Below are 25,484 nucleotides of genomic sequence, written 5' to 3' on the forward strand. Positions count from 1 at the left end.
CTTTCCCTCAGTGCCGCAGCCTCATTTTCCAAATGAACATTTCGAGATGACAAAACGATTGATCTATATAACCAATAATACATTATCGGAACAACTATTACGCTAACAGGCATAACGATTAAACTCACTTTGCATAATAAGCGTAAAACAGGAAATAAAAGAAAACACCAAGCAAGTACACTTATTATTATCAATCTTTTCGTAGTGACACAGTGATTGTGATTCATTGGGTTAACACGTATTACAATCAGTCGGTGAATAGCAATCCCCACTGTAGACAGCGTCGACATAGCCGTTGCAAGATTAAACATCACATCTGCACACCTTTTTAACAGAGTGACTTTCGGGAATGCCTGATATGTGGATAGAGAGAAAGAGAGAGGATGGGGGAGGATCAGCTGCTTTAAAACTGTTCGTATTTGCTTTAAATAAAGAAGATTTTGAGTTGTTAAATCAAAACAAAAATTAAAGATGTAAAACAACATCGATCGCATTATACCCTTGTCAAATTACCCTTACGGAAACATCTAACAATAGATTACCAATAGTAGTTATGATTATAATGATAATATGAATGATAAATACTGATTATACTGAAATAGTAATATGATAGTAAGATAATATTATTTACTACTATACATACGTATATTTATAACAAATCCCCTCTCCTACTGTCCAATAAGTAGGCCTGTAATATATGATGAAGAAGTTCTTTACAAGCGTAAATACACTTTCACCACGAGCATGTTGTGTATCTACCTGATGGTAGTCCACGTTCTAAAAGTGTCATGAAATTGGCATTATATCCAAAACAATTTGAGCTGTATCAACATTTTATTATTTTTTGTATCATTTCTTAAACCGTATTCATGGCATTTGTGACCATCCATCACACAACAAACAAAACGTCGCCAAACATAGATTTTTCAGGCTTTTAAAAACAGATTTTAACAGAGCAGACTCTAAGTTTTAAAAGGATGTATAACTTGACTCTAATAGGCTCTCTTAAACTATTTGGATATTGGAAAAAAGAAAATCCATACACTCCTGAAACGTGTGAACTGAGAAAAGAAGTCGTGAAGTATTCGTCTATTTCAAGTTTAGTCTGTACCAATCCGCGATGGACAAAAAAAAAAAAAAAAGATACAAACCTCCAGAGCAACAACAATGAAGGGATTATCAAATTAATCTGAAATTGCTTTTGTCAGACATTGTGTCCGTTATCAATGCCAACGTTGCAAGTATTAGCCTTATTCTTTTTAAAAAGTTGTTGAGGAATCAAATTGGGATTCTATAACACACACCAAATCACACCATTCAAAAAAAAAAGTGTTAAAAATTAAACTGCTAAAACACAATTTCCTATTCGTTCTATGATTCAAGATTTAGCAAAACGTAAAAGAGTGGCTCTTTCAACAAATATATATATAATTCAAGGTTAGGTTTGCCTATTTCACCTATTTTCCGTCCTCATATTGAATCACTGCGTGCGAATAATTGTTCGTCTTGTAATGCACGGTCACATATGCAAGAAGTAATGGCAAAACGAGAAAAGCAAAATCTAAAAGGGAATACGAGCCAAGACAATTCAGAAACCATGATTAGTCCACCTCTAGAAGATTTGCTTGGTAACGATATAATTAGTATCTATTTTTTTTTTTTTTTATTCCCCCTCTCTTTTTTGCCTGTTCACCCTGGCTATACTGCCAACAACGATCGCAATTATTATAAGATTAAAATACAACTTAATAATACTTATTTTTTGGCACCACAAAATGATGGTATTTCTTTTTATGCGACGATATAACACCAAGAGTTAACTTTGCTGTTACTGCAAGGAGACTAATTTACTGATGCTGATTTCCTTTTTTTTTCGGTGACTTACCGGAGGAGAGAGTACAGAAAAAGAATACAAAGCAATCGACAAGGCAACGAGGAAATCAGAGAGGGCCAGGTTGAATATGAGGATGTTCTGCTTGGTCCGCAAGGCTCGACTTGCCAGAAATCGCAAACATCGTAAGGAGGTTAATCACGGCAGCTGAACAGGAGACGAAAATCACAAGATAATATATCGAAAAACCACTGAATTCACCGTAGTTTGGCCATAGGTTTGGTTGATCATCGTCGTCTGGTGTGCTATCGTCGTATGAAGAATTCGTTGCCATCGTTTGAAGGGTAGCTGATTTTGCTGACACAAACAAAAACCAAGTTTTATTTTTCTAATTTTTTTCTCGTGTTCATCCGGCAACGAATGCATACCTATAACTTATGGTGAGTAACTTTCCTCTCTACATATTGCAAGGAAGGACACTGTGACTGCATGCAATGACGGTACAATATGTCAAGCTAGGCGGATGATCAGGTTACACATTTATGACATGCGCAGTAGAAAACCGAAAACAAAGTATGTCAGACTCTCCGTGCAGTATAAAGTGTAAATGGAAACCCTGGGAGAGCTCCGTCCTCTTCCTTGTGAGAGATCACCATGTACGTGGGGCAACCTGCCGTTTATCACTTACAATAGTAAAATTCATACTCTTTAAACTATGAATTGAGAAGATAACAACACAACCAGCAACAACAACAGCAACAACAACAACAACAACAAACACACTGGTGCTCTTAATGTAAATCTTCCCCATTGACGCCCTCATAAATGTGATTGGCCTTTTTGTCTTTAATACTATGCAATCAGATCAGGTTCTCAGCTGACGACATGTAATGAATAACACAAACGATTATTACGATAAGAATGCATAGAATGACGATTATTGTAATGCTACCGCATAATAACATACAAAGACACAAACAAAAAGGGGGAAGTGGTTGGCGTCTATTTGTTAATCGGGGAATGGTGATAGACCAATCGATGACTTGATGAAACTTTTCGTATGTTCCCGCTTTTCTCAAATGGCTCCGTTCAACAAAATGGCAATAACCCATTTGTCATGTCCTATATACACGCCATGAATTCGATATTTCTTGGTTGTAAAATTTTTGCGTTTGTAGGAGTTTCTGAACCTACATACAGTAGGGCCTACCTATCACTGGCGTAAATCCCGGGGGGGGGGGGGTGGGGGATATATTCCCCCCCCCCCGAAATGGAGGAGGGGGGATGGCTTGGACAATCATCCCCCCCCCCTGAATTTTTAGGAAAAAATGGAGGAAGCAGAAATGTGATATGTTTCAATTTTGGCATATTGCATGACGTTTGTATGCCGGCCTTCAGACAGGTAACAGAGCTGAACAATATATGCTATCTTGTAGGAAAATGTATACACAATTTTCTCAGGCGCTCGCTCGCTTCGCTCGCTCGCGAAGAAAGTAACATCGATATACACTGCGAGGTATGGCTCAGACGTTGACAACGTCAAATAGTATAGGCCTACATGTAAACATCCTATGACGCGAGTAACTGGGGACCATCTGCAAAGTATGTACGAAAACAAACAAACAAACAATAACAAAAAATATATCGCCATAATTGAACCCCCTCCATTTCCTGAATCATTATTGAGAAACGACAGTGACTGATGACTCAGTCAGGATACATCTATGGGCATACCCAGGGAAGATCAGGGGCGTCGAATCTATTGGGGGGGGGGGGGGGAGGGGGAGGCAAAGGGGCATTTGCCCCGCCTCTATACGGATGTGTTTAGGCAGACAAATCATTTATCCCCCAAGCAATTCCCGATATGAGGACAAATCTCGAACTTTCTTAATGGAAAATATTGTCCAAATATCGCCAGAATTATGCACCAGATCGTTGCATTGCAATCATAAACATGCAAATGCTCTGCTATACAGGATCCCTCTCGATAAACTTTGTACACTTTTGATATTGACGTATATTTCTCTAATTTATCAAAGAGTGTGGAGCAGATCTTTCACTTAAAGGACAAGTTCACCTTCATAAACATAAGGTTCCCCCATTAAAGTGGGGCAAACAAAAGCGAAAAATATAGCTACAAACGGCAGTTTTTGGAGTGTAAAATGTCAAAATTTTAAAGCTCGCTCGCTCCGCTCGCTCGCATTTAACCGCTATGCCATTCTCCTGATGTTGCTGCCAGTGATTGACAGCAGTTGCGCCCGGTGCGCTCCCCCCCCCCCCCTTAATTGCCAAAGCGAAAAATATAGCTACAAACGGCAGTTTTGGGACTGTAAAATGTCAAAATTTTGAAGCTCTCTCGCTTCGCTCGCTCGCATTACTAATCATTATTCCATTCTTCTTGTGTTGCTGCCAGTAATTGCTAGCAGTTTTCGCCCGGTGCGCCCCCCCCCCCCCCTTAATTTCCAAACGAAAAATATAACTGCAAGCGGCTGTTTTGGGACTGCAAAATGTCAAAATTTTGAAGCTCGATCGCTTCGCTCGCTCGCATTTAACCATTATGCCATCCTCCTGATGCTGCTGCCAGTAATTGCCAGCAGTTTACGCCCGGTGCGCCCCCTTAATTTCCAAAGCAAAAAAATACAGCCACAAAGGACAGTTTTTTTTTTTAGACTGTAAAATATCAAAATTTTCAAGCTCATCGCTTCGCTCGCTCGCATTTAATCGTTATTCCATTTTCCTGATGTTGCTGCCAGTAATTGCCAGGAGTTGCGCCCGGTGTGCCCCCCCCCCCCTTAATTTCCAAAGCGAAAAAATACAGCCACAAACGGCAGTCTTTGGAATGTAAAATGTCAAAAATTTTCAAGCTCGCTCGCTCCGCTCAAATTTAACCACTATTTCATTCTCATGATGTTGCTGCCAGTGATTGACAGCAGTTGCACCCGGTGCGGCCCTCCTTAATTTCCAAAGCGAAAACTATAGCTACAAACGGCAGTTTTTAGACTGTAAAATGTCAAAAATTTCAAGCTCGCTCGCATTTACTTGCTATGCCATTCTCCTGATGTTGCTGCCAGTGATTGACAGCAGTTGCGCCCGGTGCGGCCCTCCTTAGTTTCCAAAGCGAAAAATATAGCTACAAACGGCAGTTTTGGGACTGTAAAATGTCTAAATCATTAATGCAAAAAGATTTCATCGTGGGAGGGGAAACCTCCCTACCATACCCTCCCCTCCCCCCCCCCTCGCTCGCTTCGCTCCCTCCGTGGCACATAACCGCTCCTCCTAAGATCAAATCCTGTCTACGCCGGTGATAGGCCCCATTATTTAGTAGGCCTTCACAGTGATGTCGCATAGGCGGAGCACGAGCTGAAATACCATGATTTAGTCATTCAATAATATATTGTGAATATTTCATTTTCTTATTGTTTTTTAAAGAAAAAAAAAATTTCACCAAAAGTGTGCACCAGATCGCTGAATTTCAGGTTTGAAAATGCAAAATCTTCCTCGTGTGGGAGAGGGATACACACCCTCCCCCCGTTCGGTCGTTCCGCTCCCTCTCACAGATATTTCAAAAACAAAAAGAAAAATGTTTTCATACTTTTAAAGGTCTCATTTTCCGCCGAAAGTCATCTGACAAGCCAAAAAAAAAAAAGCAACAAGAACAAAACGTCTTCATAGTTTTGCTGCCACTTTCCTCCCACTATAACTTATTCCATGCAAAAGAGTGGGACATCCGATCCCTGTAAAGTGTGTGTGTGTGTGTGGGGGGGGGGGGGGTTCACCAAGCTTCCCTCCCCCCCCCCCCCCCCCAAGGCTGCGCCGGTCCGGTTATGGGCTTGTAATCGTGGTGATGGTGGCCATCCCCCCCCCCCCCCACTGACTCCTCAGTACGGATTTACGCCGTTGCTACCTATGTATATATATGCGTTTGTTGATAGGAGTTTCTGAACCCATATACCTATATCTATAATTTATTTTCCGAATAACGTGCAATCACCATATCATCAGTTTAATTCATGTCTATTTGAAATTATTTGCGGACACTTACGATCATGTTTCGTTTTGTTCGTTGATATAGAATTCTAGCTTATACGTGTAACTTGATACAAACTAGGACGTGAAGAAAAAAAATCGACATTTGGAAAAATGCTGGAGGGGTATCTAATCACAACCGTTGTAAGTTCATGTATAACAACACTTTGCAAGAAACAGTTAGCATTAACAATCGTTTCAAATGTTAAATGTTAAGCGCTTGAACAGAACCTGTACTTCAGAGGATTTTTCGTCAGTTCACATCTTCTGGGTTTTTTTTTCAATATTCAGATTTGAATTTGAACAAAGTCATACATCATTTTACGCCTTGTAGTCTGCTCAGTCTGAATCTGCCCTTAACTAAAAATCCATGTGGCTTTTTGTTGGGTTTTGTGATGCAGGTTCGCATATATATGTATATATATATATATATATATATATATATATATATATATATATATATATATATATATATATGGCCCGCTACGACAAAAGGATCCTAAAGTCGCTGACGGCTGAGCCGAGAATATCGAGTTTGAAGTCACTTCATCAAAATTGGTCAAGACAATCAGATTTCTGTTTTTGGCATAATTTTGTAGTCTAATGTTTTGTCTGCCATCTGCCGAAATTTCGAAGCGAAATAATCAAAAGAAAGGCAAGAAATCAGCACTTTTCTTCGTCATGATTTTCTGACTTTCAACGTAACAAAAATGTGTCCGAAGATTTGGATTTAGTGGCAGCTAGACTCCGCCCCTGGCAAAGAGGGAGTGATCTTATTGGTCAGTGTGTGGCATCATGATTACTGATTGGTCGTGCGTAGACCGCTGCACAACGCTTGAATGAACATTGCGGAGGTCGATAAGAGCATGCCTTCTATTGTCAAGCGGTGAAAACTCTCCGCTTGATCATGATAACATCGGAAGGAAAACTTTGAAGGCGTTTTTCTCGAAACTCTGATTTCCTCAGCCACTTGACAAACTCATCGATATCTCCGCAACCGAGTACTTTTATGAGTTGCGATATATATGAAAATAAAATAGAAGAGTAAGGGAATAATGTAATGCAATTTCAGAAAACTGTTCTTCCCCCCCCCCCGACTTTCGGATCCTTTTGTTGTGGCGGGTAGGTATATAATATATGTATATATATATATATATATATATATATATATATATATATTGTATTATTCTGTAAACTCCTGTGACAGTAACTTAAAAGGTGCAAACTGAATACTCTTTTTGCTAACAGCTGAAAAACAACAAATATTCCTGAAGTTTTTGAAAAGTACAAAAATACATAAGAAATTCACAATTACTTATGTTCTTATCGTCTCCATCCTGGCTTGTAGATATCATGAAGGGTTAAACGTCTATGAAAGCGGTTTAGAACTATACGTTTACGTCCACTGGTGTCACCCGTGCTGTGACAAAGATGATAAGGGATTAACAGTTCTGACCGAGTGGGTGATTTATGAAATTATTATTCATAAATTGTTATTATTAGTCTTCCGTGTGTGTATGCATAATATGTGTAGCATATAATGGTATATGTGTTATTGTGTGTGTTCGTGTGTGTGTTTGTGCGTGGATTTTTCTGTGATATAATGAGAAACCATGCAAAATGTCACCAAAGCCTACATTTTCATTTATTTTTTTTAAATTGGATTTGACATGGTTGGGGCGTCAAACAAACGAGCTAAAATAATACAGTTTGCAGTAGTATGGTTTGGAATTGCACCTGTCCGTTAGGTAGCTATACCTCCACAGTTTATGCCATATTGTTGTAGCTTAAACATGAAGTATGTTTGGGAGAGTCCATGTTCTTTTTTTTTTTTTTCTTATTTTAACACTGCCCACACGCAAAGTCAATATAAGACGCATTTAGAATGTAAATAATGTTCGTACTGTAGATATATACTTTATTATATTTTTCCCATATTTACATAATGAATACACACTTGTATAACTTTCGTACGTTTATGAGTGTACATGTACACGTCTTTTGGAACAGCCGTGTACAGTGTAATCATACGTAGTTGTATTATGGTCACATTACATGGTTTATAATACGTTCGAATTACATGTACATAAACTGTCAGTTCCTGTAATCTGTTTTCCAAGGATTTTCCATGAAAAAAAAAAAAAAAATATATATATATATATATATATATATGTATATAATAATGATAACGCCCTCTTGCGGTCAAGATGAGAGGGCGGGCGCTGAAAGGACACTTTTAATGTCGGAATCATCGTGCTTTAAAGATTCTATGACATACAAAATGCATATTGATTTGTGTTGATTCATGATGCGTGACCGAGCATAACTTGCATGTTATCCTCCATGTTTCTTGTGAGTCACATTGATATTACAGAAACATGCAATTTATGCTTAGTCGGCGGGAAGGTGCATTCCCATGTCTTTTGTTAAACATATCAGTACTTCAGCAATGATTAACAGATGAGGTCACAACAGGAATCTTGGTTTTTGATGATTTTTTTTTTGTGTGTGGATGTGTCGAAGTATTCTCAAGAAGAATAGAAGAAAAATTATCTAAATATAGTATACGGAATGTTTCTAGATATTCGTTTCACAGCAAATATGATGTTTAGAGTATCATGAATCAACACAAACCAACATGCATTTTATGTCATAAAACCTTGAATGCTTAAACCCATGCTGCTAAGATGCACCCACCATTGTTATCTTTGTCGAGCGCCTCATTTTTTTTTTTTTTGGTTAATATTAGTAATTTTTGTTTGCAATACTGGTGTGATGACACGGAACATTAACCTGCATTTTCCAATTTTCCTCATGTTGTATGAGATAAGTTTTCCCGCTCAATTTCATCAGAGTTGCATTTGATTAAACGAAATCGCGGCAAATGCGATCATTATTTAGTTCGAGCATATTTTAGTGATCACCGAGATCACCATTCAAAAAGTTAACTAGTTCGTTCAATTTAATTTCATCAGCATTATATTTCATAACTCCCTGACATGAACGTCTAGAATGCTTGTTAAAAATAAAAATTGCACGCAAAACGTATTCCAATTCGCATCTCAGCACCGCCGTGATGCACTAAAATGCAAACATTTACAACATTTGGGAATGTTCGTTGTGAAGAAGCTCATTTACTTGAACAAAATAATGAAAACTTAATATGCTTCAAAGTGGTCCCTCTGACTCGTAATAAAATGTCTCATCTCTCCGCAAAATCAGACATCAGAAACAACAACTCTCATTCGTTCACACGCAACAACTTTCTAACGCACAGATGCCTGCATAATTTACATGAATTTATGCACGACTTTGTCGGCTGTTCAAGGATCAATTTCACAAAACTTGGAATACAGACAGAACTGTACTTGCTGAAGCATTTTGACAATCAGCAAGATGACTGTTGATTATATTCTTGGGAAAAAATACATTTAAACTGGTAGAATGAATTGAAAAACGTAAAACATTATTGAAATTAACTGATTAAACAAAACTTTAACATAAAGATGAAAATTACTGAGATTATTTGGCAGTAGAAATGGAATTCCACTTGTATAAATGCAGTATGAATCACACGTGAAACAGACTTTGTTTTAATACATTCATTGAATTCGAATGTTTAAAGTTCGAATTTATGTACCTATAGAAGAATGAAATCGGTACCTGGGACGAAATTGAACGTCTATCCACGATGCAATTAAATGCCAACTAAGCGTCTCTATTAAACTTTAATGAATTTCTCTCTAAAGTGATTGAAAAAGAATCCAATATAATTGATATCAAATTAACTTGAATGATCAATTTATGAATTAAAATGAACCGGCTAGAGCAGGAGAGTGTTCACAAAAGAATATATATATATATATATATATATATATATATATATATATATATATATATGATTGAATTTGAACACTTTCTCCTTAATTTCAAATGCATATCTGATGAAATAAGCGAAAAAAAGAGCCTATGTTATAAGTTCATTATCTCTCTCACCCTGTGGCAAATTCATCGCGGATGTGATGACATTCACACAATGTACATCACTATACACAGGTTACAATTAAAAAAAAACAAAGTTGTCCACTTCATCTGTCTTTTCTGGATTTAAGTGGCGTAATTCATCCCTCTGGATGTCTCGGGAAAAAAGAAATCTTGTTTCGTAGTGAATAAATACCATGGCAGCCTGCTTTGTGTAAAATCATTGCTTCCCTCTACGAGTGATTATACGATCTGATGAAATCCCGTTGACCCCACTGTGAGCATTCAATCTAACCAGTATGATAGCGGTTAAAATCATGAGCCATGACAATTTTGGAACGTATGTTATTTTGAATACAACAGATTTTTTCCACACTTTTTTGTGTCAATCAATCGATGGCTCTGTTGAATCAAAGTCAACATCCGTAAATTTACACAAGAATTACAGTTAGAAGGACGTGTCAAGTTCTTAATGACGCATCAATTAATACATTGCGCCTTTCTAAGTAAGTATTGTATCAATCAATCGTTAATTGAACTCCAAGGAGTATTCCCTGCAGATACAAAATGGCGAATATCCATTTTTCATACCAGCTAAAATATTCGAAATGATTTATTTTTTATTTTTTTAGGGCTACACGGATGTTGGTAGAGCGGCCCTTGATGGGTGTAGATGTGCTCGTGGCTGTTTTTTGACACCTGAAAACCTTGACTGAAAAAAAAAAAAAGATTATTTGTGAAAGCTGGGCGAGAGAATATCAAGCGAAAAACATAACCGAGATATTCGTTTGCCCTAAAATGCCAGACGATTACAACAGAAAAGTCTGCAGCCTTATAATTCTATTGAATATTCTAAAACGTAAAAAAAAAAAATGATGAAAAAAGAAGAAAATAAGCTTACATCGTATCAGCACTGTCGAGAGCTCGTAAGTGATGATGTACAAAGCATTGGACGATATCTACCTACACATGTAAAGTCAATCTCTGGTGTGAAGATTCAATGGCTTAGATTAACATTGAGCCAGCGATTTTGTTTAAAAAAAAAAAGTGTTACGAAAATGCAGAAGCATCACTGACTGAAAAGTTTGGTTTCAATTAGACTAGCTATAAAAAGTGATTTTTTTTTTCGATTTATTTGTTATGTCTGCATGGTGCCCTGTATAGATAGAACTCTGTAACAATGATTACCATCATGCAATCACTTTATCTTATTTTCAAAGACGTGAATTCAGTTTCCTCGACGAAAAAAAAAAACAGTTACACATTCCCTTCACCTATTACTATAAAGAGATGTTAAAGCAAACGGAAGCTTTTATGATGAGTTCTGTATTAAGCGAATCAATGTTAAAGAAATATCCGTGTCGCCGAAAATTCTTCACTGGACAATGTCATTCGGCATTTCTACATAACCTGAAGCCAATTAAAATTGAATATGATCGCAAACTGCCTCCATGCTACGAGATGTGAAAACGACCTCTCGGACTCACGGAGTGATTACTTTGTAAGTTGTGCGTGAACAAAGACAAAGGCCAGAATACAGGAGCCTTCGGTTTTAAAAGATGTCTCGATTTTCAGTATAGTTGCGATTACAGAAAGTCCAGAATGACAACGTCAATCTAAAATTAGAAGCCGCATGCAGCCAACACTCTCTCTAAAGATTTTAGGCACGTCCGCGGAAAAGAAACTGAATGCACAAATAACAAGACAAATGCAGGCTAAACTTCGCGTGTTGTGCAACCCCAGTGCCCAGCATACTTGCTGAAGGCGCTGACTATTGGTCGCTCAGAAATTGCAGCACTTCCGCTTCCGTTTGGGTGCGAAGCTGATTTTGTGTTCCTCTTCCAATTCTTCCATTGTGTACACCCTACTGACGTTGTCGTCTTCTTTTTTCTGAAGCTCTCTGGACATAAAGAGAGAGAGAGAGATAAGTTCGAAGTGTTGAAATGACAGTAGAATGAATACTGTGAGATCACTGATTTCTAGTTGAACTATATTTATACTGTAAAAAAAAAACTGACTTACGAAATGCATCACGTTTATAATTTCTTCTTTTCTTTCAGTATACATCTTACATTAAAGTTAAGGTAGACGAACTTTGTTCTAGCAATCTCATTTTCTTTGTTAATAACATGGATGACTGTCGATGTTATGATAATCACAAAAATTCCATATGAAAATATACTGTTTTTAAACATATACAGCCTTTACAAAGATGGAACACACCTTCCTTGTCTAAAGGCTGTAGTGCGTCGGCCTGTATAATTCCTATTTCAAAGTTAAACTCAATGTATTCTCCAAGAGCAGTTAATCTTCTATTAATTAGTGTGGGAGGTACATACGGCTCAGATATTTCTCTCTAGAGAGAATCTCACCTCGCAAGGCGGCCAAAGGCTTCGAATACATTAGTTCCTTGCTTAGCACTTGTCTCGATGAACAGCGCTTCGTTTTCCTGTGGATTAAATTACAAATCAAGAGGAAACAAAAATGAATTGCCTTTCTATGTTTTGTTGTTGTTGAATAAGAGGTAGAGAATTTACCTAACCTTTCTGAAGCCACTATATCACCAAAAACATTTGTCATACTAATCATCATAACGTGAAAGAGCAGATTATTATCATCATTTTTGGTTTCTTGTGTGTGTAAGAACGTAATGATTAATTACTTAACGATGATAATAATGCCTTGCAAGTGCGAATCAAGGAATTTCGTAAAGGGGGGGGGGGGGGGCAAACAATTGAAGGATTTGTTTGCAAAAACCGATAAGTCCATTTTTGACGATTTTGAAGTACGATCTCTGTCATAATGTACAAAATAATACCTTTTAAATGATATATTGGTCACCAATATAAAGGTATATTTTTGAAGTTACGCTCAAAAGAAGCAAAAATTTTCTTATTATTCTCTTTATTTTTCTTGACCTTTAATCGCAAATACCTCCATTTGGCAAATATGGACTTATCGGTTTTTGCAAACAAACTCTTCAATTGTTCTTGTGCTACTTCCAGGTGTCATTTCATTTTCTCTGTCTGTTTCCTTTCTTTTAACTGCAAATAAAGAGGGGCACGCGCTCAGTGCGCCCCCTGGATCCGCCACTGCCTGACAAAATTAATAATAAACAAAATCATAAGGATCAGACATAATATTTCAGTCAATCTTTTTGATTTATACAATGAACGAATCGATGTTGTTTTCAAGTGTTTACTGAACGTACGTGCACATCAATTACTCAATAATGAAGTTTCATAGGCAACCTAAATTTGTTATCATCAAAGTGATAACCTCGTTCCTCTACTAGGGTCTGAATTTCCTTGTTACGGAGTCTACACTAAATGACTACGTATAAAATTACGTAAATTAAAGGCTTTACCCAAAGGTTTTCCTTACCCGAGCCAATTTCAGAGCAGCCTCTCGGGGAACTTCTCGGTAAGGGGCGGCGAGGTCTTCCTTGTTTCCCACCAACATTATAACAGCGTTGTCGTCGTGCTCCTATGTGCAACACAATGAAAAGAGCAGATTAAGGGATATTAAAGTGACATTCCAGACGATTTTCATAATTTCACATCGTGTAGTACATAAATCGACAACTTCATGTACAGATTTGTGGAATTTATTGTGGTTCTTTAGCAGAGAAACAATACTTTGAAAAACCTAAAACAAATTACACTGAACAAGCATTGTAATTCCATTACAATACCGCTTGCTTGCGAGTTTACCTGTGCATAATCTATGCATGCCTTCTTCTTTTGTTCTGTTTCCTTGAGCACCAACTCATGCATTCTTATGGTGACTCTGCCAAGTCGTCATCCCTGTTCATTGCAATTTGTTCTAAATTTTGAAAATATTCTTATTTTTCATCCAAATTATCACAAATTATGAAACTCTGTCCTCAGAGTAATTTATAGTTGTTCAAATGAAAAAAAAAAAAAAAATCTGAAAATCATCCGGAGGTCTCCTTTAAGAAAAAGGTATATATATATATATATATATATATAATTATTCCACTGTGGTGAAAGATAGAGGGCGCATAGGCAAAAAACTGATCAACATTAAATCTAGCCACGTGTATCGTTAAAAAAAAAATAATAAAAATCAGCAAAATCATAACACTGACAATCACTACCATAAAAAAAGTGTCATTACAGGCAACTCCCGTTATAAGAAAGTCGTGGTATCGTCAGTTTCCTTTCGTTATATCGAAATTTCGTTATAACTGAGCAAATAAACAGTAAAAAAAAAAAGCGTAGAGCGGATTTTATCTAAGGGGGGGGGGCTGATTTTTTACCACATTGTAAATGGAATGTCGTTATGATTGTGTTCGTTTATCATGAGTGCACTGTATCATAACTTTCGTTCTCCCCGACTTAAGTATGACTTTAGCAACAGTAAAAACACACCATAATCATAGACCAATAGTGATAACGTCTTCCATGTTTTTGTTTTGTTTTGTTTTGTTTTTTGTGCTACTGCCACATGGCGCAAGACAGTGCGTTGACAGTTACGCATTTCATTTCGATTGGTTTGTACCTCAATTAACAAAACAGTTGTTGTTGTTGTTGTTTCGGGTGTTTTTTGTTTGTTTGTTTTTTGTTTTTTGGCTGGGTTTGTGAATTTACACAATGCGTACAGGAAATAAAGGCAAGACAGCTTTGACGCTCTTACACATGGTGTAAAATATCATCATGTATCATCAAAGTTATGTAATTATAAGCGACCTTCCTTCACTGGCCGATAGAGGGAGACAAACCTTCACTTGACGGCCACCTGACTCACCCTAATGCTGGCGATCCAGCTCTTGACGTTGAGAAAAGACTTCTCACAGGAGAGATCGTACAGAAGGAGTACACCGTCAGCTTTCCTGAAGTAGGCGTGAGGGATGCTGCGGAACCTACACACGGTCGTGGTAGGGGTAACAAAACACAAAACGGCAAAATAGACACCGTGTTTATAATCATTCACTAATATCATTCTTATTCTGTTGTCATCATTACACTACACAGTCATCAGCCTTTTAATGTGAGCTTGAATAATGTCAAACATTGAAATATTATTTTCTTATATCCCGTGCTTATAGATACTTATGTTTATGTTATCTCAACAAAATCATCAGCAATGTCCTGAGTTTGACATGTTTGAGACCAGTTGTTGTAAGCTTTAAAATATTGACGTAGTTCAGGAAGCTAGTGATGGGTTTGGTGTTGATTTCGTCTGAGCTCGGTTTTGTCGCGTTGACATTGGCTAACACCAGCCCCCTCGCCATGGAATATCGAATTTGCCTATTCAAGTTTAGCGAAAGATTTAGCGCATTTGCAGGTCTCACATCTAGTACGCTCTTACGCTCCTAAATTGTCGCCTTTTCACATACTATCCTTGACACGGCCGGGTTAATCTGAATATGGAAGTACAGTCTGTAAATGTAGAATAAAAGTTGTAGATTTTATGCCATTTGGATGTGTTTTCAGTAACGGGAATTATATCCAATATGATTAATTGTAAGACTAAACACTTTACATTTAACTTGAAATCATTCGCTGTATTTTTTTTTTCTCAGCGCAATTCCAGTGCTGTGGCGAAAACTTTATCGCAACGGTGAACAGGTGTTAAGATGACAAATCTCGCGTTGCGTATCTCTTTGGTTGTGATCTTTATTGGAATTCAATTCACTATAGCGCCGTCACTATAATTCTCAAATTCGAAATCATCCGACAGGTGCTGCTAAATTCTATCTCAAGATATCTTCCAGACACAAACAATATTGCATGGGCAGAATTGCTGTTGTTTTTTTTTTCTTGCAATGCATCCACTGCTGCTGTGCTCTAGTCTGCTCCACCAACATCACCACGCGTTTCACGTATTCTGTTTTGTGTACGCTACCGCTTTGAACAGGTCACTTTATGAACATCATGTACACGCCCTTATTTATTACTTTGTACACCTCGTTAAGTTCATGACATGCATGTCGAACGTGGGGACTTTTCCACTGGGGACGCTATGATTATTTTGGTCCAGTCCAGTCATTGCTGCACAAAAATGATAAATGTATAAAATTGGACTCACCTTTCTTGACCTGCCGTGTCCCAGATTTGAAGAGATACCACCGTGTTGTCTAGCACCAAGGACTTCATGTGGAATCCGATTTCTGCCCCAAAATACAAATTTTAAACTTATGACATGAAAATTGACCAAGCAAAGGTTTTCTTCTATCGACAAGCTCATTCTTTATTATTGTTATCGGTGTTTTTATCATTATCATGATGATGACGATGATGATTTTTATTTTATTATTAGTGTTATTATTATTATCATTATTATTATCATTACTACTACTACTACTACTACTACTACTACTACTACTAGTAGTAGTAGTACTACTACTACTACTTCTACTACTACTACTACTACTACTACTACTAGTACTACTACTACTACTTCTACTACAACTACTACTACTTATACTACTACTACTACTACTACTACTACTATCATCATCATCATTATCGTAATTGTCGTCGTCATTAAATTGTTATGATAATTATAATGGCTTGATTTTTTTTCTAGATGTTTTTTTTTAGAGTAAAATGATCATCCGCAGTGGGTACTAAACAGATAACTAAAATATTAGTTCCAACCCCGAATCAGGTCATAATTACTATTTGAAGACATTTTCTTCCTCGTTTTCCCTTCTTCTTTTTGCCCTTTTCTCGTAACTCACTTTTCGTCATTTACTTATAAAATTTAATGCTTTATGTGCTTCTTGCCTTTTTCCTGATTAAGTCCTTCTTCTACAATTTACTTTTTTCGATTCCAGTTCAGAGCTATATATGTGACAGTGCACCTCAAAACGAACATAAAGTCGCACACACTGATTTTGCGTGAGGACTGAAAATAAGTGAAATGGGTCAACCTAGCCGAACTTAACTTTTTCATATTTTCTGAAAGAGCGGGTCTTCTGTTACATTATGCTAAAATTTGGTATCATAAAACGGGCAGGAAAGTGTGTTTTTTAGCAGTTTATCTCGAACATTTTTGGTAGAATAGTGTGATTAGGTGTGTCTTTAGAATCCCTTTTTCATTTCTGAAAAACCTTGTCCACACTCTTCATTTTCAACTCTAATAACTTTTGAAAGGATAGTGCTACTGCTTTGAAAGTTGGAGGTAATTATGGACAGAATGTCTTAATGAGGCATGCTTAATTTAAGTTTAATTTGATAATCTCTTCATTGTTGTTACTCTGGTGGTTTACTTCCTGTTTTTTGTCCCATTCATCGCACAGCCAGCACGGTTTGGTAAAGATTAAGCGCTTGAATAGACACTGTACTTCAGAGCCTCTTTTCTCAGTTCACACTTTTCCTGAGTTTGTCCTCTCTTTCCAATATTTAGATAGGTTAGGAGAGTCCATTTGATTTAAGTTATACATCATTTTAAAGATTAAAGTCTGCTCTTTCAGAATATGGTCTAAACTGAAAATTCATGTCTGGCGACTTTTTGTTTGTTTTGAGGTGCAGGGTCACATATATATATGTATATATATATATATATATATATATATATATATATATATATATATATATATATATTATATTAGAATTCTTGTACAGTTTGTAGCTCCCTTCATGTTACCTTTTTTCATGATTTTTTTTTCACTTTTGTCTTCCTTTTCTTTCCACAAAACCTCCTCCTCTTGCTTTCCAAGGAATCCATTAAAGTCCTAGATTAAACGTTTTGCTCTTTTTTTTTCTTCATCATCGTGTTATTCCTTGTCGACTTTGACTTTTTCCCTTCTTTTTTTTCCAGCTTGATTATAATCCTTCGGTAAATATAGATTTATACTCTCAATCTCACGCAATATGTGTGTCTTATTGCGTTATTATGGGATGATCTACAAATCATCGCAGTATGATTAGTTAAATCTGATTAAAAGTTTCCTTCTGAAATAGACGATCGGAATCAAGCGGTATTAATTCTTCTTCAGGTAGTTGAGATTTTACCAGATGTCTGACGGCAGAACTTTGTGAAAACATACTGATTAGTATTCTTACGTCCACTGGTATCAGGAGTAATGTTACAAAACAAATAATGTAGTGTGCTATTCAATGGGTCGTTTGAAGTGCATGTACACCCATTCCCACCACATAAAATTTAAACAAACAAAATGATATGAATCGAGTATGAAACTGCTTAATTCATTCAACCAATTAAAGCGACTGTGGGCATTACATTATTACCCACTGACCTATTGTTACTTGTGTGTTGACTGTGAAGCTGTTGTGGCAGAACCTCTGCACGAAGCTCGATTTCCCGACGCCCGAGTCGCCGCACATGACCACCTTAAAACACCTGTCTGGAGTCCGCAGCTGGAGGAACTGGAGAGGTAGAGGTGTTACCATGGAGATTATTATGTATGATGACACTTCTTTGGTTGACATGGGGGGAAGAAAACAATTCCATATTTCATAATTAAAAAAAAAGAATAAAAACAACAAAAATAAAATGATATCAATATGTCAGTATTCAGGGTTGCAGATGACATTATCTGCACAGATCTTCACGATATCGATAATATTTAATCGAGAAATAAAGAAGAAAAATGCTGCGTCTGTTTGTTCAGCACTTTTGAGCAGGACGGAGTACCCTAGTGTTGATGAAAGTGATGATCATAATTATTATGATATCTTCCTAGTTCTCTGATTGGAAAACAAATGCATAATATTGACATGGCGACATTATTTAACGGAATCGTTGCTTTCTAAACCATGTCGCTGATGACAAACAAAATATCCGACATGTGCCGGCTTTGATTGCGCTATTAATATCGATGTCGTTTCACACTGTCTTCACTGATAAGTAGTTCCTCTGACGCTTTCTATTACCTTAAGATTTTGTCAGGTAGAATATTGTTTCATAACAAATCACCCAGGATGATGAAAAATACAATAGCGCCCTCTCTTGGCAAAAAGGTCGTCCCGAACAAAATCAGTGCATTATTTCTTATGAATTAGCCTGCAACAAGAATACAGACATTCAATTCACATTGACAGCTGCTGTTACTGCAGTGTAAATTTAAATGTTAGTATTTCATGTATTGTCTCTGTATATCGTGAGGATTTCTGCTTTTAAAAAAGTGTACACTAATTAGGCGATTTTTTTTTTTCTATTAATGCGCTTCCCTTTGCTGAACGAGAGATGTATTATTCCACAAATCATACTTCACTGTGCTAGCCCTGATATGACACCGGGCTGGACTCCGCCAAAAGCAATATTTTTCCCCACACATAAGTATATCCAAAGCCCTATAATGTAGTCGATCTCTTTTAACAGACTATGACTATCATTTCAGCACTTTGTCATTATGAACAAGAAAATGTCAACCATCATCCTGTCACCAAACTATCATCAAAATTTGAAAAAGAGCAAATGGGGGTGTTATGTATGTATGTTATATTATATATATTTATATATATATATATATATATATATATATATATATATATATATATATATATATATACATACAATAATAATGTATATATATATATATATATAATATATATATATAAGTTAATGGAATAATATCGGTATGTGATGATATCATTATCACATACCAATGGATATACATAATTACGATAAAGCCCTCATTTTCGTTTATGATGACAAGTGTGCAATGTCAATAGCACTTCATCATGATGGAAATGAGAGAGTTAAATCGGTCAATTTTTCCTGCAGACTCTAACTTCCTAGTTCTTTCGTAAGATTCTCTTTACACATTTTGTATCATGTATGTAAATCCCCCCCCCCCAAAAAAAAATGATCTTATGAATATTCATGAGCAGGTGTATGGGTTGCGTGTATCTACAGCTGCATCTCACCTGCATCTGCTGGTCGCACTCGCAATCGCTGTAGGAACTGACTCGGCTCATTTGCATAACGCCCACCCTCTTGGGTTCTTTCACACTGTAGTTGTCCTCCACCAGCTTCTCGTACTTTTCCCTTGGAAAGGAAGACAGAATATTGATAGATTGATTGATTGATCAAATGAATGAATTATTGATTGATGTATTGATAAAGATAGGTAGAATGATAGATAGATAGATAGATAGATAAATTGATTGATCGATCGATTGAATGAATGACTGAAAGACTGATTGATGTATTGGTATATAGATTGATTAATTGATTGATTGATCGATTGATTGATGGACATTTTTAATTGTATTCTGCCATAGACTTACAGTTGAAATCAACTATATAATCAATTTTAACTCTTCATTAAACAGGGCCCCGCGGGTGTCATTTCAAAATATAGAACTGTTTGGGCTTTTATAGTTTCTCAGTTACTGTTCTTCTTGTAAGTTTTGATCTTCAACAGGACGATCAAGAATTTTTCCGATAAAGCACTTGATTTTTGAAAAAAAGAAAGAAAGATGTGAACACAGTAGCAACAGTTGGACTGGTGTTGTTCCATAGACATTAACACCAGTAATATCATTCAACCCCATTACAACATTTTATCATTTTCTACATTTGTCGGTGTGGTACTCTATTGAAACTTGATCGGTGTCCGTTTGTAACACCATTTGTGTTAAATCCAATACCAATGTTTTGGCAATGCACAGTCACGTGATACTTGTACAAGTACTTACCTTAATTTTTCTAATTGCAACTCCAGATTTTGCCGGTCACGTGACTTCCGCTCTTGTTCCCTGACGGCCTCGGCATACTCTCTATACGTCAGAAGACACATTAAAAAGACAAGTTCAGTATACTGGATGTGTTCATGAAATAAATTATCATAATGAATAGGGACTACATGCCTTAAACATAAGATATTATGAATAGCACAATTTAAGTGAAGCGAAATTGAAATGATATGATGGTTACCAAAACAATAATGTGGAAGTTTGGCAAATCAATCTATGTTGTCCAAATAATGTGACTGCGTATAGTTAATAGTCCTTTAAGTTTGTTGTTCCCATTAGTATATAGTATATATTTCACTACAATAAATTCAGCAGACATTAAGAAAAAAACCGCCGAAGAATACATTACTTAAGAGTAAGTAAACTTCTTTAAAACAAGGAGAATGTCAGAATTTGCGAGGTGATTAGATAAAAGTTCGAAATTTTGGCCTGACAGTAATATTTCCCCAGTTTAGTTTAGTTAAGATCCTGAAATTCCTGACAACTAATTCAAAATTATTTCCATATCCAGAATGACTATACTTTAATACTATATTTATTACATATTTTACTTGATTACTATAACAGTATTTCATCGTTAGAATAATTATCAATTTCCCCAAAGTAATTGCTATTTTGTTATTTTTACTTTATCGTTGTTATTGTTAACATTATTAGCATAGCTATGACTGTTATCATTATTTAAGATGACACAACTTTACAACCACCACCAACCACTAAAAAACATCATGCCCATTTTTTGTTCTTTCGGTGCTAAGACATTGAGACTACCAAATGCAGCATGCCAGAGATACAATGTGAGTGGATGTGTGGATAAACACTGGCGTAGAAAAAAAATAATAAATCTGGCCAATAGCGGCACATTATCAGAGCATGCGCAACACGTTTCACCGTTCTCGATCTGACAAGTACAAGCGAAGACACTGGCAAATCTATAGCTATGCTAGTTAGAAAAAATACATGTATATTACGCAGATGTTATCTATAGTCATCTAGCTAAAATCTGTATACTGAAAAAGATGGCATGTTAGTTTGCTAGTTACTAAAAGGTACGTGTTATATCAGACATCAAAGATGACAATGCACTCGAAGCCACATACAGACTTTAGTATCAGAAATAAAGATTAGATTTTCCTACCTCTCATTCTGTTTCTCTAGCTCTGTTTTTTTTTTTTTTTTTTTTTTTTTTGGGGGGGGGATCTCTCTTTCATGCGGACTGTTATCATTTACTTGTTTGTTTGTTCATTTGATTATTTGCTTGTTTGCCTCTGTGCTTTTATGTAAGATATATATCATTACATGAATCGTTACAAAGGATACCAAACATAAAAAATATTTTGTTGAAATGAACTTAGATGAAAATAACAAGACTGATGGGTATGAGTAAGATAATGATACACTACAAGAATAATTTCTTGATATCGTGATTGTGTATTTATATTAGTGTCAGATAACACGCTGCGGAAAATATTTATTATGATATAATTATTTTGCTGCCAGCTATGAATAATAAATAATACTGAGGTGACAAGATTTTGTATCATAAATTTTGATGTAAATGATTTTTTTTTTTTGAGGGGGGGGGGGATTAATGGTCAGATAATCACTTAAGTGATGTCTTGTCCAAATCCTAAATATCTTACCCCCCCCCCCCAAAAAAAAAAAAAAAAATGAAGCCACAATGACATTGTAAAGAAAGGCTATCCCATTATCTTGATATAGTGTTTGGGCTGCCATTCTTTTTTTCTCTCTCTCACCTGAAAATTTGACATGTTTGAAGATACGAGTTCTTGGCACCCTATAGTTACGATATCAACTTAATGATTTACATTTTATGCCTGTGTTTCGTAACTTTCCTTCCCTCATGTTCATCATATGAAAAGACAAGAAAAACACAACCATCATACAAACCACAATGCAAACGACCAATACAAGAAATGTTTGATGCATAGTGACAACGAAACTTCACCAAATGACAAGGGCATTAACTGTACAATGATACGATGTGTGTTAGAACTTGTATCTCTTCAGGGAAAATGCAACAAGAACAGCAAAATGTTCGATTCCCTCCTTCAAATTACAAAAAAAAAAAGAGAGAGAGATTTTGTTCTTCGTAACAAACAGAAAACAAATGTTTTTCAGCTTTCTCAACACCTTTAAAAGGACAGACCAAGATATTGTCACTTTTCTTTAAATGTGTGCTTTGATCTTCCTGTTTTATTTCGTATTTAAGTTTTTGATTTGTATTACAACTGTTTCGTCTTCTCAACAACAAAAAATGCACTTGTAAGACAGACTGAGGACCACCGCTTTCCACTTAATTAAGTAAGTCAGTAAAGCTCGAGGTGTTGCCTTGTCAAAATATGGGATTCACTAATTTATTAATATTCAATTGTGATGACCCATTGGCTCTTGTGATGACCCAATTGTGATGACCCATTGGCAAAAATGTTTAATAGTCTTTTTGTTTGTTTATTCATTCGTCCAATATATTTCTTTAGAAATAGAACGAAGCTGAATTACATACTTTGTTATAACCCCCACTCATGATTTCTTTTTCTTTCTTTCTTGTTTTCTTTCTTTCTTTCTTTCTTTCTTTCTTTCTTTCTTTCTTTCTTTATTTATTTATTTATTTGTTTATTAATTTCTTAAGCCAGCATACCCTATTCCCCAGTGAAATGCGGAGTATCTCGTGAGATTGTTTTCCTATTTATTTTCTACTTCAATGTGTTTTTATAAATTAATTTATTTCACCTTTTTTTTTCAAGAATACCATCTGGAAGCCCAGCCATATGACCCTCTCCACCTTCGGCAGATGGCACGGCTGTCTCACTAAACACGTGAAAACGACAACATCCGCACATAGTTCACGAGTTACCGTCATTTGGTGAAGTGCCCACTAATAATATGCAGCTACAGTGATGCACGGTGAAGAAACATGTATTACCTGGAGACATACCTTTCGATGAACGCCCTCTCTCGTTCAGTTTCTTCTTGCAGCTGAAGGCACAGCTGTTGCGTCTCGTTCAGCCCCGCGAGGGACTGGTCAAGGCGCATGCGCAGCTGCGAGTTTTCCTGCGTGTTTCCAGCAAATGTGCAATATTGAGGAGACAAGCTTATTTAACGTTGTAAGGTGATAATGAGATCAGAAAGGGCTATAGAGAAAAACTGTGTAGGAAAAAAAAAAAGTCATCATCGCTGCTAATTCTTCTTGTTCTCATTCTTCATTTTCTACTATTTCTACTTCTACTTCTTCTTCTACCACAGCTTCTACTTTAACTACTATTACCACTATACTACTACTACTACTACTACTACTACTACTACTACTACTACTACTACTACTACTACTACTACGAGTACTACTACTACTTTCACTTCTACTACTTAAGCTATCACTAGCTACTTTTACTATCCGAGCCACTATTTCAAATGTAGGTACCTACACTCCACTACATGTACTACCACTACTATCACTTTAAAGTTTATACTATTTCTACTGATAATAGCAATTTTACTTCTGTGGCTGAATTTGGAAATGAAAAACAAAGGACGTAATCCCCTCCTGCAACAGCAAAGTTTGTTGATATATTGAAAATTATCTTTCATTTCGTCAATTCTTTGTCAATGCATCGCTGGCCTGGTGTACTTGTGCATGGGTATTCAGAATAACGTCAAAAAGGTGTCTTCGAGAACAATTTTTGGTATCTTCACAAAGTTCCTTCGAAATTTAGAACACAATAAAATATTTCGAAAGAAAAGTAAACAAGAATAAAACTCACATCACTACACTAAGACGCAAAGCTCATTCAAGGACGTCAAAGAAGAATATGTTTCATAATATATAATATGAATATGTTACAAATTTGTATTACGTGGTAGATCGTTCAGTCATTTAGAACGATTCCGTTGAAATTGAATAAAGAACAAATTGAAAGCGCCACTAAACACATGATACAAACGCACGTAACTTTATTATTAGATAAAAGAAAGAGAGAGAGAGAGAAGGGGGTCATGCTTTGAAAGAATATGAAAAAAATGCGTATGTTTTGTCGATTGTTTACCTGTACCAACCCTTCGTTTTCTGCTATGATATTCGCCTCGTGTCTGCTCAGTTCCATTACCATCTGTTCCAGCTGCCAAGTTAGAAAGAGACACGAACCGGATAGTATTACAAGAGCAAAATCCTCGCCTTGCTTTATGCTTGCTGTTGCTTCTTTGCATAGTTTAGACTTTCTCATTCTCGTATCGCGTTATATTGTTGTTGTTTCTTTTTTTCAATTCAATTCAAAGGTTTTATTTTCACTTCTTTCAACAGAATGTACAAAAAGTATAAATTCGACATGCGTTTGAATGAATGATACATAGATAGCAAAGAATAACTTTTGTCAATAGTCATTACAAAATGCTTTGCTTAGTTTAGATTCTTAATGATTTGCTCCGTCTCAGTGTCATTTTGTATCCATTAGAGATGTGCTTCGATTCTTGGACTGGCTTCACGCGCTTTGGATATATCAGATGATCGGGTGACGTCATTCTGATCTCCCATCTGAGACGGCGTGAATCATGTTTTAAGATATCAGCGTCCACATCAATACCAACTTGCGTTTTTACTGCTACCAGCACGTCTTAAGCTCATTGCATATCGGCAACATAGCGTTCAAATACGCATAATATAGGCGTCTTTTCTGCTCCTGTATATTCGATAAACTTGCCATCCCAGAATTCATTGCCAAGGATTACCGATTACTACGTCAGATATTAGTTCATCATTGTTACTATATTTTTAAAGAAAAAAAAAATGTTTAAAGATGGGCTAGCAATTGCAAAAACAAAAACAAAACTTCCCTTAGAGAAAGCAATGAAAACATGGCTGGCAAACTAAAGGGTTTACTTTTAATCTCTTACAGAGTAAAAACATGGCAAAAAAGGGGGGCATATCAATATAAACA

General features: G+C 36.3%; 1 protein-coding gene and 1 long non-coding RNA gene across 2 annotated transcripts in view; one reads left to right on the plus strand and one right to left on the minus strand.

Moving 5' to 3' along the window:
- LOC140226392 (uncharacterized) overlaps positions 1–25,484 on the plus strand; it is a 119,890-nt gene that overhangs the window by 88,777 nt on the left and 5,629 nt on the right. The gene's annotated exons all lie outside the window — the stretch shown is intronic.
- Positions 11,621–25,484, minus strand: part of LOC140226391 (uncharacterized) — an 89,760-nt gene continuing 75,896 nt past the window's right edge. The window contains exons 6-15 of the mRNA XM_072306868.1: positions 24,597–24,668; positions 23,492–23,607; positions 20,476–20,556; positions 19,702–19,822; positions 18,069–18,198; positions 15,893–15,974; positions 14,609–14,723; positions 13,223–13,324; positions 12,211–12,287; positions 11,621–11,738 (exon numbers count right to left, since the gene is read on the minus strand). Coding sequence (XP_072162969.1) covers positions 11,621–11,738; positions 12,211–12,287; positions 13,223–13,324; positions 14,609–14,723; positions 15,893–15,974; positions 18,069–18,198; positions 19,702–19,822; positions 20,476–20,556; positions 23,492–23,607; positions 24,597–24,668 — 1,014 coding nt within the window. The remainder of the gene's footprint in view (positions 11,739–12,210; positions 12,288–13,222; positions 13,325–14,608; positions 14,724–15,892; positions 15,975–18,068; positions 18,199–19,701; positions 19,823–20,475; positions 20,557–23,491; positions 23,608–24,596; positions 24,669–25,484) is intronic.

The sequence above is a fragment of the Diadema setosum genome, chromosome 3 (assembly GCF_964275005.1).
Source record: "Diadema setosum chromosome 3, eeDiaSeto1, whole genome shotgun sequence".
NCBI classification, from domain to species: Eukaryota; Metazoa; Echinodermata; class Echinoidea; order Diadematoida; family Diadematidae; genus Diadema; species Diadema setosum.